General features: G+C 35.5%; 2 protein-coding genes across 2 annotated transcripts; one reads left to right on the top strand and one right to left on the bottom strand.

The window, feature by feature from the left end:
• Positions 1–1,407: 1,407 nt before the first annotated feature.
• Positions 1,408–3,994, bottom strand: LOC106713236 (recQ-mediated genome instability protein 1). Its single transcript, XM_014505974.2, has 7 exons — positions 3,730–3,994; positions 3,428–3,621; positions 3,225–3,321; positions 3,023–3,135; positions 2,750–2,890; positions 1,930–2,630; positions 1,408–1,756 (listed from the first exon to the last, which is right to left on the bottom strand). The coding sequence occupies exons 1-7, from the start codon at positions 3,810–3,812 to the stop codon at positions 1,622–1,624; spliced, it is 1,464 nt and encodes a 487-aa protein (XP_014361460.2). The 5' UTR covers positions 3,813–3,994; the 3' UTR covers positions 1,408–1,621.
• An 835-nt stretch (positions 3,995–4,829) lies between these two features.
• Positions 4,830–14,802, top strand: LOC106713119 (macoilin-2). Its single transcript, XM_045681235.1, has 14 exons — positions 4,830–5,075; positions 6,105–6,246; positions 6,617–6,743; positions 10,025–10,290; positions 10,769–10,939; positions 11,032–11,217; positions 11,296–11,320; positions 11,432–11,560; positions 12,184–12,353; positions 12,489–12,661; positions 13,512–13,634; positions 13,719–13,857; positions 13,947–14,130; positions 14,273–14,802. The coding sequence occupies exons 1-14, from the start codon at positions 4,996–4,998 to the stop codon at positions 14,452–14,454; spliced, it is 2,097 nt and encodes a 698-aa protein (XP_045537191.1). The 5' UTR covers positions 4,830–4,995; the 3' UTR covers positions 14,455–14,802.
• The last annotated feature ends 1,321 nt before the right edge of the window (positions 14,803–16,123 follow it).

Here is a 16,123-nt window from a genome sequence, read left to right as displayed (position 1 = left end):
GTAGAGAATGACATTTGATCTTATTTTTTTTTGCAGAGCATTGTCACTGTCACACGACAACGTAACTTGTAGTATGTGCGACATAGACAACGCTGTGTTGTCTGTCTCTGTCCGTGATGTGCAAGTATTGTTTTTATTACAACTATTAATTATTTATTTTCTGTCTGTTTCCAACTGCATAGTCTTCCATTGAGATGTCCATGTATCAATGTATCAAATTATAAATTATAAATCATCACTAAATCATCAAATTAGCATGACTTAACTATTTATATTTCATGATGTCACTTTTAAACTGTTTTAGATGCACTCTTTTAAAATTTTATTTCATTTTAATTTTTTTTTCATGTATTTTATATAAACAAAATGAAGTTCCTTATGTACACAAGTTAATCTAATCGCTTACAGTCGAGGAAAGCTTTCCATATACATAGCCAAAGTTAACTCTAAATTACATAACTGTAGCTATTATTTGAGTTTGATAACTGGCAACATTTTAATGTCTATTGCTCTGCTTATTTTAAAATTATAATCACAGATTAAGTTGAATATTATTTAAATATGTTGAGTGCTCAATTTGTATCCACATATATGAAAAGTGAAGCTTAGGGTGTTTTTTATCTATACGTAATATAATACAGATAGAAGTTTAAAGCATTACATGACAATTTTTTTTAAACTTTCGAGATTGTGTTTAGAAATTGTTAATTTTTTTTTTGCTATCAACTTATTTTGATTAAAAATGAAAAATATGGTTTTCAAAAATATAATAGTTTATTTTATAATTTTAACTGTACATTCAAGTCAAATTTTAGACTTGGTTAGCCTTTATATTTGTCTATGAACAGGAGTGCCTATCATCATCATCATCAGCAGCCTTTATCTGCCCACTGCTGGGCATAGGCCTTTCCCAATGCCTTCCACAGTACGAGTATGTATTACCTTATTATCAACCTGCCATTATCTCTATGGAGGGTCGGCACAGTATGTACTACTGTATGTATGTATTATCTTATATATACATAGTAAATAATAATTGCACCCTAAGCTTCAAGCGGAGGTTCATTTTCGTGTTGTTTGTCGTTGGGGTTGTCTCATATATCTAGTTGCCTGTCTTAGGTTAATATTATATTGTATTTGATAATTTTTGTATATTGAACCACATTACGATTGAATTACGAGAAGGTGTATTAAATAAAATATAGTTTGTAAAACTCAATATGTTGTTTTATTTATATAGCTTGAGCTGTCAAATTATATTTATATCATACTAATTGTCGCCCGCGACCCCGTCCGCGCGGAATTAAAAAAATAACTAAGTAGCCTATGTGTTCTTCCAGACTATTATATATATTACATCTGTGCCAAATCTCATCAAGATCCATTGAGCTGTTTTGGGAGATAACTTCAAACAAACATCCATTCATCCATCTAAACATTCGCATTATAATATTAGTAAGATTTTTACATTTGGTAATTTGCAGATACATGTTCCGTTATATCTCATTTTTTAAATCTTAGTCCATTTGGAACATTTTGTTTTATCACATAGTTATATTTACATCTTGATAATTTTAAAACCACCAAACTTATTTTACAAATGAGTAGTTATATCACTATATTATTGTCTTTCCTTCAGTTGGTCAACATGTGAAGTATCAAACGGTATTAGTCGTGTTATCTTTGGGCCACTAGACATTGTCACCTCTATTATACAATACAGCACTTGTAGATTTTTTTTGGCGTTTGCTAAAGCCTGAAAACCACTTTTGTTTTAAGACAAATAAAAGAAAATATGATTGTTATGCAAAAAGTTAAAAAGACCATCTAAAAGAAAATAATCTCCCAGTCCTTGTCCCACTCATGTGTGGTCAGTGACCATTGATGAATTTTTTTTTAACACCTGGCTTAAAGAAAAGAAAATCTTACCGTAATTGCTTGTTCCTTTAGCTCTGGTTTTGTTGCAATTTGTTTTTTAATTTGGTTCATCTCCATTGGTGTGAGTCCTACCAGCTTGGACAGCACATCGCTGGTGAAGTCCACATCCAAGCTGCCGGTGCCATCAACAATAGCACACCTCAAACTCCACTCCTCTTTACTAACCATTAACTTTGACAATAGCTTTATTATCTGTCCTTTAACTTTGAACACTTTGCCTTCTCTTTCACTTTCACTTAGTTCCTTAATTTGTTTGATATAAACAAATGGTTCTGATGACACAGGTTTTGGACCTTTATTTATATGTGTATGTGCAATATCATGTGCGTCAAATTGTTCCTCCATGTCTCTTAAGTAATCTTCATCCTCAAACATTATATCTTCATCATTAGGATTATCGTCAATTTTATTAACAACTGTATTCAAATTTATTTTAGCTTTTTTATCAGGTCTATGATCATTTTCATTCAATGGTCTTTTATTTGGATTGTCCAATATTTGTGCTTCTATTGCTGCTATTTCATCTATGTCTATGTCATCATCGAATGTGCCAAATGCTTCTTCATCTTTTGGTTCTATTCTATTTTGTTGGTCAAATGGTTGTACAAATACTGGTTCAATATGTGTGCCACCATTGTGCAATGTTTGGCCTGATGTATTGGCAGATCTTTGTATTCTATTGTTTTCTTGTGCTGGAAAGGTATTTATGAAAAAATTATTAGCTGTTGAAATTTGCAATCTACAATTATCCTGAAGGTAGTTTATAGCTTTTGTATATTCATGTAAACTAATAAAATGACAATCTTCTTACGTTTAGAGGCTGGTAGCCCCAGCTTGGAAGCCAACAGTTGAACCAATGAGTTTTCATCCGCCAGCTCCTGCACCTCACCACCCAGCAACTCGATGTTAGGCTCTGTCAGCAACATGACCCCACGACGACAATCTACTGGACCTGAATTATAAAATTAAACTATGAGGTAAAGATTGCTCCAACACCTCCTAAAACTAAAGGAATAATAATTAACTTTATTAATAAATCTTGATTACATTAAAGTGGAAGTCTGTTGTATTTAGCAGGAACTACCTTTGAGTAATAGTTTACACCCAGGTGTAATGTCACAGCTCAGGTTCCTCATGGGTCTGTACTCTATACCTGACACTTCCTGCACACCATCTGTCAGGTACAACTTTATCATTCTGGAAATTGTTAGAAAATTATGTAACTTCCGTAAATATTTGGTATTTACTAACTGTTTGTCTATTGTTTGAATATATCCTATTAATACCTGTGACTGGGGATTTTCTCATCATTATTAATTGTTGCTTCAATATTTTCAGTATTCACTTTTTGTAACTTCAAATATTGTTGATAAGCAGGTGTTCCTAGAAGCAATTATATCTTGTAATCTGTGTGAATTCTCAGTAATAAGAAACTATGATTTTTTAATGTATATAATGTTTATTGCTGGTATTACAGTCAACATCTTACCAATATCAACACAAGCATTAACTTGAAGCACAAATCTTCCAGTAAGTGTAGTTTTTTGTTGATTCCTCAGGTTCTGTGGTAGGGAGCCAGGACATATGTCTTTTAAATCATTCAACAGCCATTGTTCCTTAGCTAAAGTTTGAACTTCATTCTCACCGTACTCTGCATTATTTTCCATTAAATACTCAACAAATCTGCAAATTAGAAGTAACTAAAACTTCGGAACCATTAGGTTTACGGTTCCGAAGATCACTCAATATTTTTAACAGCATTGTAGATCTTATTGTTAATTATTAACAAACCCAGAAAGCCATTCTTCGACAGCAAACATATGATGTGAAGCTAAATATTTGCGTACAGAATTTATAAGTGGTTGTTGAGCCATTCTAACATTTAATATATTCCAGAAATACGATCAGTATAAGGGTTTTATTTCATAAACCTCGAAATGTATAAATACATATCAGAAAAAAATTAATACACAAATGATAAATTGACGAATTTAAGACATAAACACCGTCCATTGCTTGGAGCCCATTATTTATTGTTCTAAAAAATGACGTTTTGGTTGGCGATTGTCAATTTCAATCACCATAGATATTGTTAGATCACAGAGTAACGTATCTATGTTGACTTGCTGCTCTGTGGCAAGAACACAATTACAGATAACCACGGCATTGTGTTGCAAGACTCATTTTAACAAATTTTAAAATAAGGAATATTTGACCAACATCTTGTTAATATTATAAATAGCTATTTCCCGCGACTCCGTCCACCCGAAATTAGAAAAAGACTTTGTCAGTAGTCTTAGTGATCTTCTAAATTATGTTTTGTATCTATACGAATCAAAACGTATTTGGCATTAAGCAGTTCTGGAGATACTTTCTAAATAAAATACTAAAAATGCAACTAAACTCCCGATACTTCTCACTAATATTATAAATGCAAATTTTTGGATAGATGGACGTTTTTAACTGCGTATCTGCAGAAAGGCTCAATAAATCTAGCTGAAATTCGGTATATATATATATATATAGCTTAGGTGGAAAAGAATCCTAGATAAAATATTACATTTTACATTGAGAAGTGATATATTACAGAAGTATGATGCTGATACTGCGTTATTATACAATTATGGTTAGAGGAGGATAGAACTAAGCGAAAATGTAATTGTGGTTGAGTTTGAACATGGAACTAAGTCCTTTGCGCACATTAGAAAGTGATTGAATAAAGAAGGCGATTAAAACACTTCTACGTTAAGAATTTTATATTCTTGGTTAGGCCATACTCATAATTGATAACCAAAATACCTTCATACGGTCCATATTACGTTACACTTTCCCTAATGAGCGGCGAAAATTAGTAAAATAAAACATAGCTGATAGCAACACTGTATGTTGAACGCAAAAAGAGCTTGCTGATATTTTATCTCCCTCGTAAATTCTGGACGTAGGCCGATTGACAACAAAAAGCACTAACTGTGCGATCATTGTTTTTAATGTTTGTAGGTAATTTTGTCTTCAAAACTGGGGGCCTGCAATTGTAAATTACACCGTGGCGGAAAAAATATGAAGAGGAGAAATGCCGATTCTGGCAAAATGCGGCGCCCCTTAAAGCGGACAAAAATCACCGAGGGAATGTATGGAAAGTAAGTAGATATTCTCGTAAATAATTTACTCGCAGACTGTTTAAAAGTGTATTTTACATGGTCAACAACAAATTCAACCGAAGAAATGGAGAAAAAGTGCAGTGAGAACATAAATGTGTGGGTAGAAAGTAACATCTGTATATTCGGTCTCACGTTTACTTATGTCGTGATAAAAAATAAAAAAAAGCAGTGTTGTTCACATGTATCCCATACGTTTATATTCCCGATACATGTGCAGTCACACGAATATGCATTTTGTTTAATAATAATATGCTTTTATTTTAATTGCTTAAGAAAAAAAAGTTTTGTATCGATACTTCCGTATGTCTATATTCAAGGACAGATTTAAATTGATTGCGTGCACGTACAAACAATGATTTATATTAAAAAAATGTTTTTATAAACTCATTATCTAACAGGTGGTTTTTCAAAAAATTACTATGAATTGAATAAAAAAATACAAATGAATAAATTATTTTATATTATCAACTTGTAGAAACCACTAGAATTTATTTATAATGTTTTGGTTTCTAGTGATAAGATGTATGAGAACACATTTTCATGAGATTGAGAATACAGAAGCTAAAAATCTATTAAAAAATATCTAATATATAAAATTCTCGTGTCACAATTTTCGTTCCCGTACTCCTCCGAAACGGCTTGACCGATTCTCATGAAATTTTGTGAGCATATTCAGTAGGTCTGAGAATCGGCCAACATCTATTTTTCATTTTTTTTAACTGCGCGCGGACGGAGTCGCGGGCGACAGTTAATTTTTGTTAAATTATTTGAAGAATATAAACAATCAACATAAATTGCAGTCCTACCTAAAGCTCAATATCTTATCAGCTGTCTTCAGGACTATACTAAAGTTTCATAACAATCTTATCTATGATGTAATTATGCATGCAGGACAAAAAAAATAATTTACCATTAGTCTAATACAAAATTCCTGTACAACATAGACAATAATGCGAAAAAACAGAATGGCGGCTAGTTTTATAGGAGGCTATATTTATTTATTTGCAGTTCCCTACTGTACCTGAGATTTGTAATGGTCTGGGCTACAGTGGTGATGGCAGATTACATGCTGGAGTTCAGGTTCGAGTTCCTCTGGCCCTTCTGGATGATGCTCCGATCCGCCTATGATTCATTTAAATATCAGGGACTTGTGAGTTATTCAGATTTTTGTAATTCAAAGCCACAAAACATCAAATTTTACACTTCGGTGAGAAGTGTCTCAAACAAATGTGTTTGAAAATAATTTTTTAAATGTAAACTAAGATTCAAATGTATGGATGGATGGATGTTTGTTTGAAGCTATCTCCGGAACGGCTCAACGGAAATTAATGATTCAAATGACCAAATTTGGCGCAAATGTAGTACATAGTCTGGAAGAACACATAGCCTCTTATTACGTTTTTTTTTAAATTCCCCGCAGACGGAGTCGTTTTTATAGTTAATATAGTAATGTAACTGTCACAATTTTCAAGATACAGCTTCTGGTATAATAATACTAATATTTGTGTATTTTATTTCAGGCATTCTCAGTATTCTTCCTGTGCATAGCTTTAACATCGGACATGATATGTTACTTCTTCATACCTCTGCAGTATATATTCTTTGCAGCAAGTACCTATGTGTGGGTACAATATGTTTGGGTCACATGTGAGTATATCACATTTTTTGTAACCACATTCTCAAATTATTGTGATAAAATGATATCTATATACAGTCAAAATCTGTTATAACGACATCGAAGGGACTACTCATATTGAGTCGTAAAAACCGATAGTTGTAACAACCAGTGACAGGTATTAATAGGAAAGATATGTAATAACATTCAGCCAGGACCTTTGATTTTGGTCAATTTAACCGGTACGTTGTTCTAAACGATGTCGCTATAAACGGTTTTGACTGTATATAAAAGAAAGTCGTGTTAGTTACACTATTTATAACTTAAGAACGGCTGAATCGATTTGACTGAAAATTGGTGGGCAGGTAGCTTAGAACCAGGAAACGGACATAGGATAATTTTTACCCCGTTTTCTATTTTTAATTGCGCGCGGTCAGAGTCGCGGGTAAAAGCTAGTTAATAATAGAAGGCGGACATATTTGGTATACATTGGATCAAATTAATTTATGTATGTTGGTATTGATAATAATCTGAGTATTCAAGGTAATATTTAAAGGCAAGTTGTTGGATAAAAATAAAGGTATAAAAGCTAACATTAGTACAAATCCAAAAGAAATGTAGTCCAATCTGGATAAACAAGAGCCTGATCCCAACTGATGACCTCTATAAATAATTTATGTAAGAGAGAAACCTCTATGAGCAAACAAAATATTGTTATGCCTTGAACTATTGCTTATACAGGTTCGACTTTAGTACACAACTAAACATTTATCTGTTTTTTTTTAGTTTTTTTTTATCTGTGATATGCTATCAGTAAATTACCTAATAGTGGTATAATAAAACTTTTTTAAAGTTACAATAATTTTACTTATATAAGAAATCTGTCATTGTAGGCATATAAATAATTATACCTACACATGGATAATTATTGTTAATGTAAACATCTCAAAGATTTATTACAATAATTTACGCCGCACGCAAAATGAATTGATTGACGAGCATAATCTATAATTCTTATTTTTTTATCAAGTGAATTGATTTGATAGCTCAGGGGTTCAGTACTTGACTTGTAATCTGCAGGTCCTTGGTTCGAATCTTGCTATGTTATGTTTTTTTTTGTATATACAGTCAAAACCGTTTATGGCGACATCGTTTAGAACAACATATCGGTTAAATTGACCAAAATCAAAGGTCCTGGCTGAACGTTATATACATATCTTTCCTATTAATACCTGTCACCGGTTGTTACAACTATCGGTTTTTACGACTCAATATGAGTAGTCCCTTCGATGTCGTTATAACAGATTTTGACTGTATATATATTTATCCGACGTTCTTACGATTAAGGAAAACATTGTGACCTGCATATGTCTGAGAAGAAATTTAAAGATAGTTCTTTTTAAAGATACTTCACACGAAGTCAACAAATTTACACTGGGCCAGGCTGGTTGACTATGGCCTAGTCTCGTCTGACTTAGGATAGGTTCCGAGCCCCTCAGTGGGGACATACAGCGAGTTGATGATAATGATGATTAAATGAATTCTAAAAACTTAACATATAATATTATGTTTTTTAATTGATTGATAATATTAATGAACTAAAAATGAATCACCAAAAAAAATAACAAAAAAAAAATTGTCAATGGTGTGTTTGTCTCAGAATCGATAAAAAATTCCAGAAGCTTATTTGTTTTCGGTGTTGAATAGATGAATGTAAAATAAGTTAGTTTTCACATAATTTCCAGATAACATTGTAAATAAAATAACAATTAAAATGTATGTCACGACGATTTTTTTTTGTATAAAATTGAACTCGATTGTTAGTCGCGAATGTGTTAACACTTTAATTGCGTTTCGACTATGATGCCACTTGTTTTAAAATATGTCGTCAACCTTCACATGCTAGTCATGGGTAACTCACCTAAATTTGATGACTTGCAGATCAGCAAATGATAAAGTTTATTTACTTTTATTTAAATGCCAAGTTAAGTTTTTATTCGATTAGATTTTTTTTAAATAATATATGTTACAAAAAAGATAAAAAATAACGTCCGAAGACATTTGTAAACGTGACCATTTTCGTATATGTTATCAACTTTTACCTGTTATAATCAATACGTGATATTTTTGATAATAGATCACGTATATTGTACATTTGACCTCTGTATAAAGACGACATTTATATTTATTGACTCCCACGTATACGTAATTGTTGATTATATTTAGACCGCTTTACGTATTTATGACGTTACTATAACTTGTAGATTATAAATAATAGATTTATGTTCATTGCTGTCTTGCTAATATTATAAATGCGATAGTTTATATGGTGGGATGTTTGAAGGTATCTTCAGAACGGATAAACGAATCTAGCTGAAATTTGACCTACATCGATCTTAATGTAGTTAACAAAATGCACTAAACACAAATACACATTAACACGTGTAAACATTTTTTTTTTTACTGAAGTAAAAGGGCTTATGCGGCCTATTATTTAATATATGGCTGAAACTTTGAGAGCTTCTCCTGTAAAGTTGTCAATCTGCACATTGGCCCTTATTCGTAGAAGCTATTGACATGTAGAATATAGTCTGGAAGAATACATAATTAAGGTTTTTAATTTTGCGCGGACGCATCTACATACGCTACATTTATAATTTTAGATTTTCAGTTTTCATGCTCTAGTGCAGTTACCTAAAAACAAAAATATTTCTAAGTAATTTAAATAAATGTTGCGTTTTGATGTACACAGTAGTCAGTTACATTATTCATGACATTGTTCGTTAGAATTCGTCGAGCGACAGATGAAATGATGTGTTCTCTGTCGCCTCTTGTTGAGAGAAAAGGATCCAGTTCGCTACCGCTCGGCTTGTTTGTATCATAACCTTGAAATGTATGACACATGAAGAGGAATAACTTGTAACCTACCCAAAATTTATTCCGGTTTTTATATTCGTTTGAGGAAAACACGTAGATAATAGATTTGCCAAAATTATTTTGCATAATACATACATCAAACATCGATATAAAATGAGGCAAATACAAAATTTAAAAGAAAATAGTTTGAACTATTTCCGTCTTTGTTAATGCAAACTGTTGCCCATAAAATCATATGATCTAAGCTGCCCATGAAAACAAAGGCTTCAATATTTGGTAACAATGTTGAGGACTTTTCTTCTTATTACTAAACACACTTGGGACAAATTCTGTGGCGCTGTGGTTTAAAAGTTTTATTCTCTTCCGGTGATTGTTTTAGACATATATGGTACTGCCTTTATCTATATAGAGAGAAATGCAGTAGTTACGTTTGCAGTGGGCGAGAAAGGCATCTGTGTGCCGACTGTGGCGATCTGCTGCGCGGTGGTGTACGTGGAGGGCGCGCTGCGGGCGGCGCGCGAGCTGGAGCTGTGCCGGCCGCTGGCGGCGCACTGCGTCGGCTACCCGGCCGTCTCGCTGGGCTTCGGTGTCAAGGCGTACGTCGGTCGTCGCCTGCGCATGCGCACCCAGCGACAGGTGCGCGCACAGAACGAGTTCTACTTCCAGCTGCTGAGGGACGCGCTGCCCGAGAGTGCGCTAGAGGTGAGCGTGTATTGTACGCACTGTTTCTATGTCGTAACATATGTCTCGAATCATCACGCAAAAAGTAATAATTTATTATCTGTATTAGATATTATCTATGTACTTGTTCAGTTTCCATAGTAACTGATTTTGTCTGATATTAAATACATATTATAGTAATTTGTTATCGCTATCACATAAGTTTTGTTATCTATTACAATTATACATAACAGTATCGTAATCTGCATCTTTATCTCCGCTGATGTTTTTGTCACGTTGTTTAGTTGCATGACGAAACATCACATGATATTGACGTACTTCTTAGCTACTACTAGCTACTAATCATTACTCAGTAAACTCTACATATAGAGATTCGATTTCCGAATCTCCAATAAGCATGATTCTAATCGTCATAAGTATCCTGCTCTATGTAGAGTTGATGGCTATGAAATTATGTACTTGGTGAAAAATTTTACACATAATTTGTTATTAAAATCAGCAGACGTGTAAGGAGGAGCGCAATGTGGGTAACGGCACAGCGGAGTGCGTGGAGGCGCGGCCGTTGAATGGGTCGTTGCGGCGCCGCTGCGGCCGAGAGAATGGCCTCGGCCCGCCACCGCACACGCCACCAAACACGCACTCCACCGAACACGCACATCTACAGTTTAAGGTAAAGCATACATTATTCTTCCTAAGTGAAAATAAATCTAATAAATTGCTGGTTATGGTTATGAGATAATTTTTTTTAATGTTCTTTTGCAGTTAGAGAAGTTAGAGAAGCATTTAGCTCAACAGACGGCGACGCGAGAGCGCGAGAAGTCACAGTCGAGCACGAGCACGCACACGCCGCCGCACGCGCACGTACACACGGGCGCAGGCGCGCTCGCGAGCACGTTCGCGCACGCGCTCAGCAACGGGTCTGCGGGCGGGGCCGGAGCGTCCGCCCCCGTCCCCGCCCCCGCCCCCGCAGCCACGCCCCCGACAGCAGCTCCCGCCCCTCCACCGCCCGCACACAACGCGCACGAGGAGGAGCGACACGAACATAATAAAGGTAGGTAGTGTTTGAAAAGTATGCCCCAGTTGGAATAGTAAATAATAGGTTAAACTTTCTCGGATAACATTTTTGTTAAACTATGAATTCTCACAGATATGTAAATTGCAGGTAGTGCCAAGTCATCAAAGTGCGAGAAGAAAGAGGCTAGTACTTTAAGAGAAGAGAGAAGAAAACATAAAAATAGAGATAAAGATAAGGAGAAGGAGAACAATGATAGTCATAAGAGTACAGAACACAGTAAGTTATTATTTATCATCAATACATAGTATAAAACAAAGTCGCTTTCGCTGTATGTCCGTATGTATGCTTAGATCTTTAAAACTACGCAACGGATTTTGACGCGGTTTTTTTTAATAGATAGAGTGATTCTTAAGGAAGGTTTGTATGTATAATAAATGCATAATATGGTAGAGAAACACTGATAAATTTAAAGTTTTCTAATGTGATGTCGTAAATAAGCACGTTTTTTTGCGCTTATATTGCAAACGCTGGCTGAACCCTACGAGATAGACCAAAATAATGTACTACAGTATTGTTCACCTTAAAAAGTTCAACAAAAAAGTCCGCGATGGTATATGTCTATCTCTTAGGGATAACCCAGCATAACCATTTTTATTCTTTTACGAAGTAATTTTAAACAATACAGCATTAATCCTTATCCATTTAAGTACCTTAAATAAATTGTGCATTTATTCTGTAGTAGGTATATTTTGCATTGCACCCGTGCGAAGCCGGGGCGGGTCGCTAGTTCTAATATAAATAAATCTAAGTAAACAAAGAAAAGTACATGAGTTTATTTATTTATTTAATGAATTTATATTTATGTGATTTTATGTAATCAATTGCGTTTAAATTTTCAGCAAAAGAACAAATAGTTAAGGATGTAGAAAGTACAAAAGAAAATGTAAAAAGTAATAAAGATAGTAGCAGTTATAAGGAAAAAGAGAAAGAGAAAGAAAGAGAGAGGGAGAGGGAGCGCGAATATAGAGAAAAAGAGAAAGAGCGCGAGAAAGAAAGAGAACGCGAACAGGTGAGAATCATTTTTAAAACTAGGAAATTTACAAAATTACAGATAAAACCTTGAGATTAATTTATAACTTGTCTCACATTTTTCATTCACTTGTCATAAATGTATGTATGAGATGTATTGTTGTATGTATGTCAGCGGTCTGCACGCGAGTGTACCGAGGAGCTGAGACGTGCACGCGCAGAGCTCGCGCTGGCGAGGTCCGGGGAGGCGGAGGCACGACGCGCGCTCGCAGCCTCCGCCGCAGCAGAGAGGCAGCGCCGCGCAGAGCACGCACAGCTCCGGCAGGCGCATCTCGCGCTGCAGCAAAAGTAATATAACTACTCATATATTGCACTGTGTATTTATATAAAACTAGCTTTTACCCGCGAATCCGTCCGCGCGGAATAAAAAAAAAGGCAAACAAGATAAAAAAGTTCCTAAGTAGTAAGTAGTTCTAAGCTACCTCCCCATCAATTTTCAACTAAATCAGTTCGACCGATCTTGAGTTATAAATGGTGTAACTAACACAACTTTCTTTTATATATATAGATATATAGATTAAACTAGCTTTTACCCGCGACTCCGTCCGCGCGGAATAAAAAAATATAAAACGGGGTAAAAATTATCCTATGTCCGTTTCCTGGTTCTAAGCTACCTGCCCACCAATTTTCAGTCAAATCTATTCAGCCGTTCTTGAGTTATAAATAGTGTAACTAACACGACTTTCTTTTATATATATAGATATATAGATTAAACTAGCTTTTACCCGCGACTCCGTCCGCGCGGAATAAAAAAATATAAAATGGGGTAAAAATTATCCTATGTCCGTTTCCTGGTTCTAAGCTACCTGCCCACCAATTTTCAGTCAAATCTATTCAGCCGTTCTTGAGTTATAAATAGTGTAACTAACACGACTTTCTTTTATATATATAGATATATAGATTAAACTAGCTTTTACCCGCGACTCCGTCCGCGCGGAATAAAAAAATATAAAATGGGGTAAAAATTATCCTATGTCCGTTTCCTGGTTCTAAGCTATCTGCCCACCAATTTTCAGTCAAATCGATTCAGCCGTCCTTGAGTTATAAATAGTGTAACTAACACGACTTTCTTTTATATATATAGATTAGCAACAAATTTCCATGGCAGGTTGTTGTAATGTGTGTTGTTATTGTGCAGGATGACAACATGGCGTGGCGGAGAGCGCGTTGCGCTGGAGCGGCGGCTGTCGGAGGAGCGTCGCGCGCGTGCTGCTGCAGAGCACCAGCTGCTGCGCGCACGACAGGCTGCACGCACGCCCAGGTACATACAGTGGAAATACAACCTTAATTTTGTGAACTAAGAAACGTTATATACTGTACTTATGAGAAATAATTGTTATTACAGTGGTGAATGTGAGAACGAGTGGTGCAAGTCTATGAAGAGCGCTGCGGAGGCGGAGACGGCGGCGCTGCGACTTGAACTGCAGCAGGCGCGCGCACAGGTCGCGCAGCTGCAGCGGGACCTGCAGCAGGCCGGCGATCAGGTACAATTGCATTAACATCTTTTAACATCTTCAACATTCTACCTATATTTCAAGGGTAAAGCAAGTTACAGTGTGCGTGTGTGTGTCAGGTGCGGGCACTGGAGGCGCGGCAGGAGGAGAACGAGTCTCCGGCGCTGCGGCTGGCGGAGGCGTGGGCGGCGCTGCAGGAGCGCGCGGCGCACCTCGAGCGCTCGCTGTCCGCGGAGACTCGCGTCAAGCTCGACCTGCTCTCCGCGCTCGGTGACGCCAAGAGACAGCTGCACATACGCGAAGGTAAGTCCCCTAGCTTCCTTCATTGTGTTAAATGCATACAAATCAATAAATATTAAAGAAATCTTTTTTTTTTTCGAAATAATAATAGTTTAAAAATTGAACACTGAGATAAAATAATGAAAGATTTTGAATTTTATTATAGACACAGTGTCGAGACAAGAGAAGGAACTGGAAGAGTTGAAAGCGCAGATGCTGGCGGTGATGCCGGCGGAGTACATGACGCCCCTCGCCAGCGGCAGATCCAAGCTGCGGTTGTCCGACGGTTCCCCTCTCGACCCCAATGCCTCCGTGTACACGCCCAAGCAGCTCGTGTCCGACGCCTAAGCCCCGCCCACGCCCCGGCCGAGCCACGCCCCCACGTCACCCGGCCCCGCCCATTCCACACCGGGTACAGGTACAAGCTCCACGAACGAACCCACAATATCGATGTTTGTAAGGACTATCTTATGATCTCAATTACTTTTATCTACATACAGTCTTCATCACGACGTCCATACAAACATCGGTATTGACAATCCCAGGCGACTATATCAGAGTGTTTATTTTTTCATCTATGAAACATTTGGATTAACTTTGTGATACATATTAACTCGGAAATGGTTTGTTGCTTGATGAAATTTTGGAAATGTTAGATTAATTTGAAAAACGCACATGATTGCTTTGAAACTGAAAATTAACAAAGATTTTCCATAGTAATTGTCATTCAAACTGATATTTTACAGTTTTAGAGGTATTTTAAAATTGTTCAACTCTAATTTACCAGTTTCGAAGCTGTACAATATTAAACTGTATTTTCTTAAAAACATTTTTTTTATCGTTGTTTTGGAAATGCCACAGAGTAAGACTTGTGAAATGTGTTAAGTTTTTCTCTGTCTACTCTATGACAGAGGTAAAGGTAGCTTGTTGTTTGAAAAAAAAAATATTGTATGAACTTACAGTTTCATTCAGCAACAAAGCAGTACAGTCCTTCCATCGTAACATATATTGCTGCTGCAGTCTAGTGAAAGCGTGTTCTTTTAAATTTTATGTGATAAATTGTACAAATATAGATCTGAGATGAGTCTTCTTCATTATATAGTTCTATTGACTTTTTAGTCCAATTATTGGTTTTAATGTGTGCGAGCTTAATGTTACGTGACACGTCTTTCTTGTTGTTTAAAAATTGTTGAGATAAAAAAATAAAAAATACGGACACAATTTGACAGTTGTCGAACCATGACAGTTTGGTTTTTTGTCATTTTGACTGATTACAATATGGCAGGCGTCTGACTAAGGAACTATGTGCATTCAACTTTAATACTTGTTCCAAACAAGATCGCATAAATTGGGTATGAATTTTAAAAATACACTAAATGTTATCTATCAAAACCACCACAATGCAATTGGAAAAACTTTATTAAAATGATGTTTTCCACAATCTCTTCTAATATAAAAGTACAAAAAATTATTATAAATCATACTGTATATGATTAACAAGTAATTAAAGTTGTGTGCATTTTAAAATGTTTTTTTTTTCTTTATACTGATAACATAGCATAGTTTTTTGGTACGTAATAAGTTGTATTCCCATGTGTTCACAAACTTTATCTGTAAAGGCGGTTACACACTGTGCTGTGTTTGTTTGGTCATACTACGAAATTGCTATAAGTTTGAATTGTCAATACACTTGATAAAAATAGTCACTTCCTTTGATAAGAGTCACCGATTTGTGTCAAAGTGTCATGGCAGAGGAATTTCACACTTTGAAACATTCTATTTTTTTCATTAACAACACTTGCTAACTCAATGGTATTTTGAAATCAGAATTATTAAACAAAATTAAGTGTTGCCAACTTTTATATGCATAGAATAAAAAAAAATACTTTCCTGAAATAATAAGATTCAAATGAGTGTTGTTGTGTAAGTAAATGCTGCAAATAAATGTTTTTTTTTTTTGATAATATTTCTCTAATGCTTCCAAATGTATGCAGAACAAAGTCTTTATAGTTAGTTT

Source organism: Papilio machaon, chromosome 15 (genome assembly GCF_912999745.1).
Source record: "Papilio machaon chromosome 15, ilPapMach1.1, whole genome shotgun sequence".
NCBI lineage: Eukaryota > Metazoa > Arthropoda > Insecta > Lepidoptera > Papilionidae > Papilio > Papilio machaon.
Note: the sequence above shows the minus strand (reverse complement) of the source record. Positions and strands in the feature narration are given on the sequence as shown.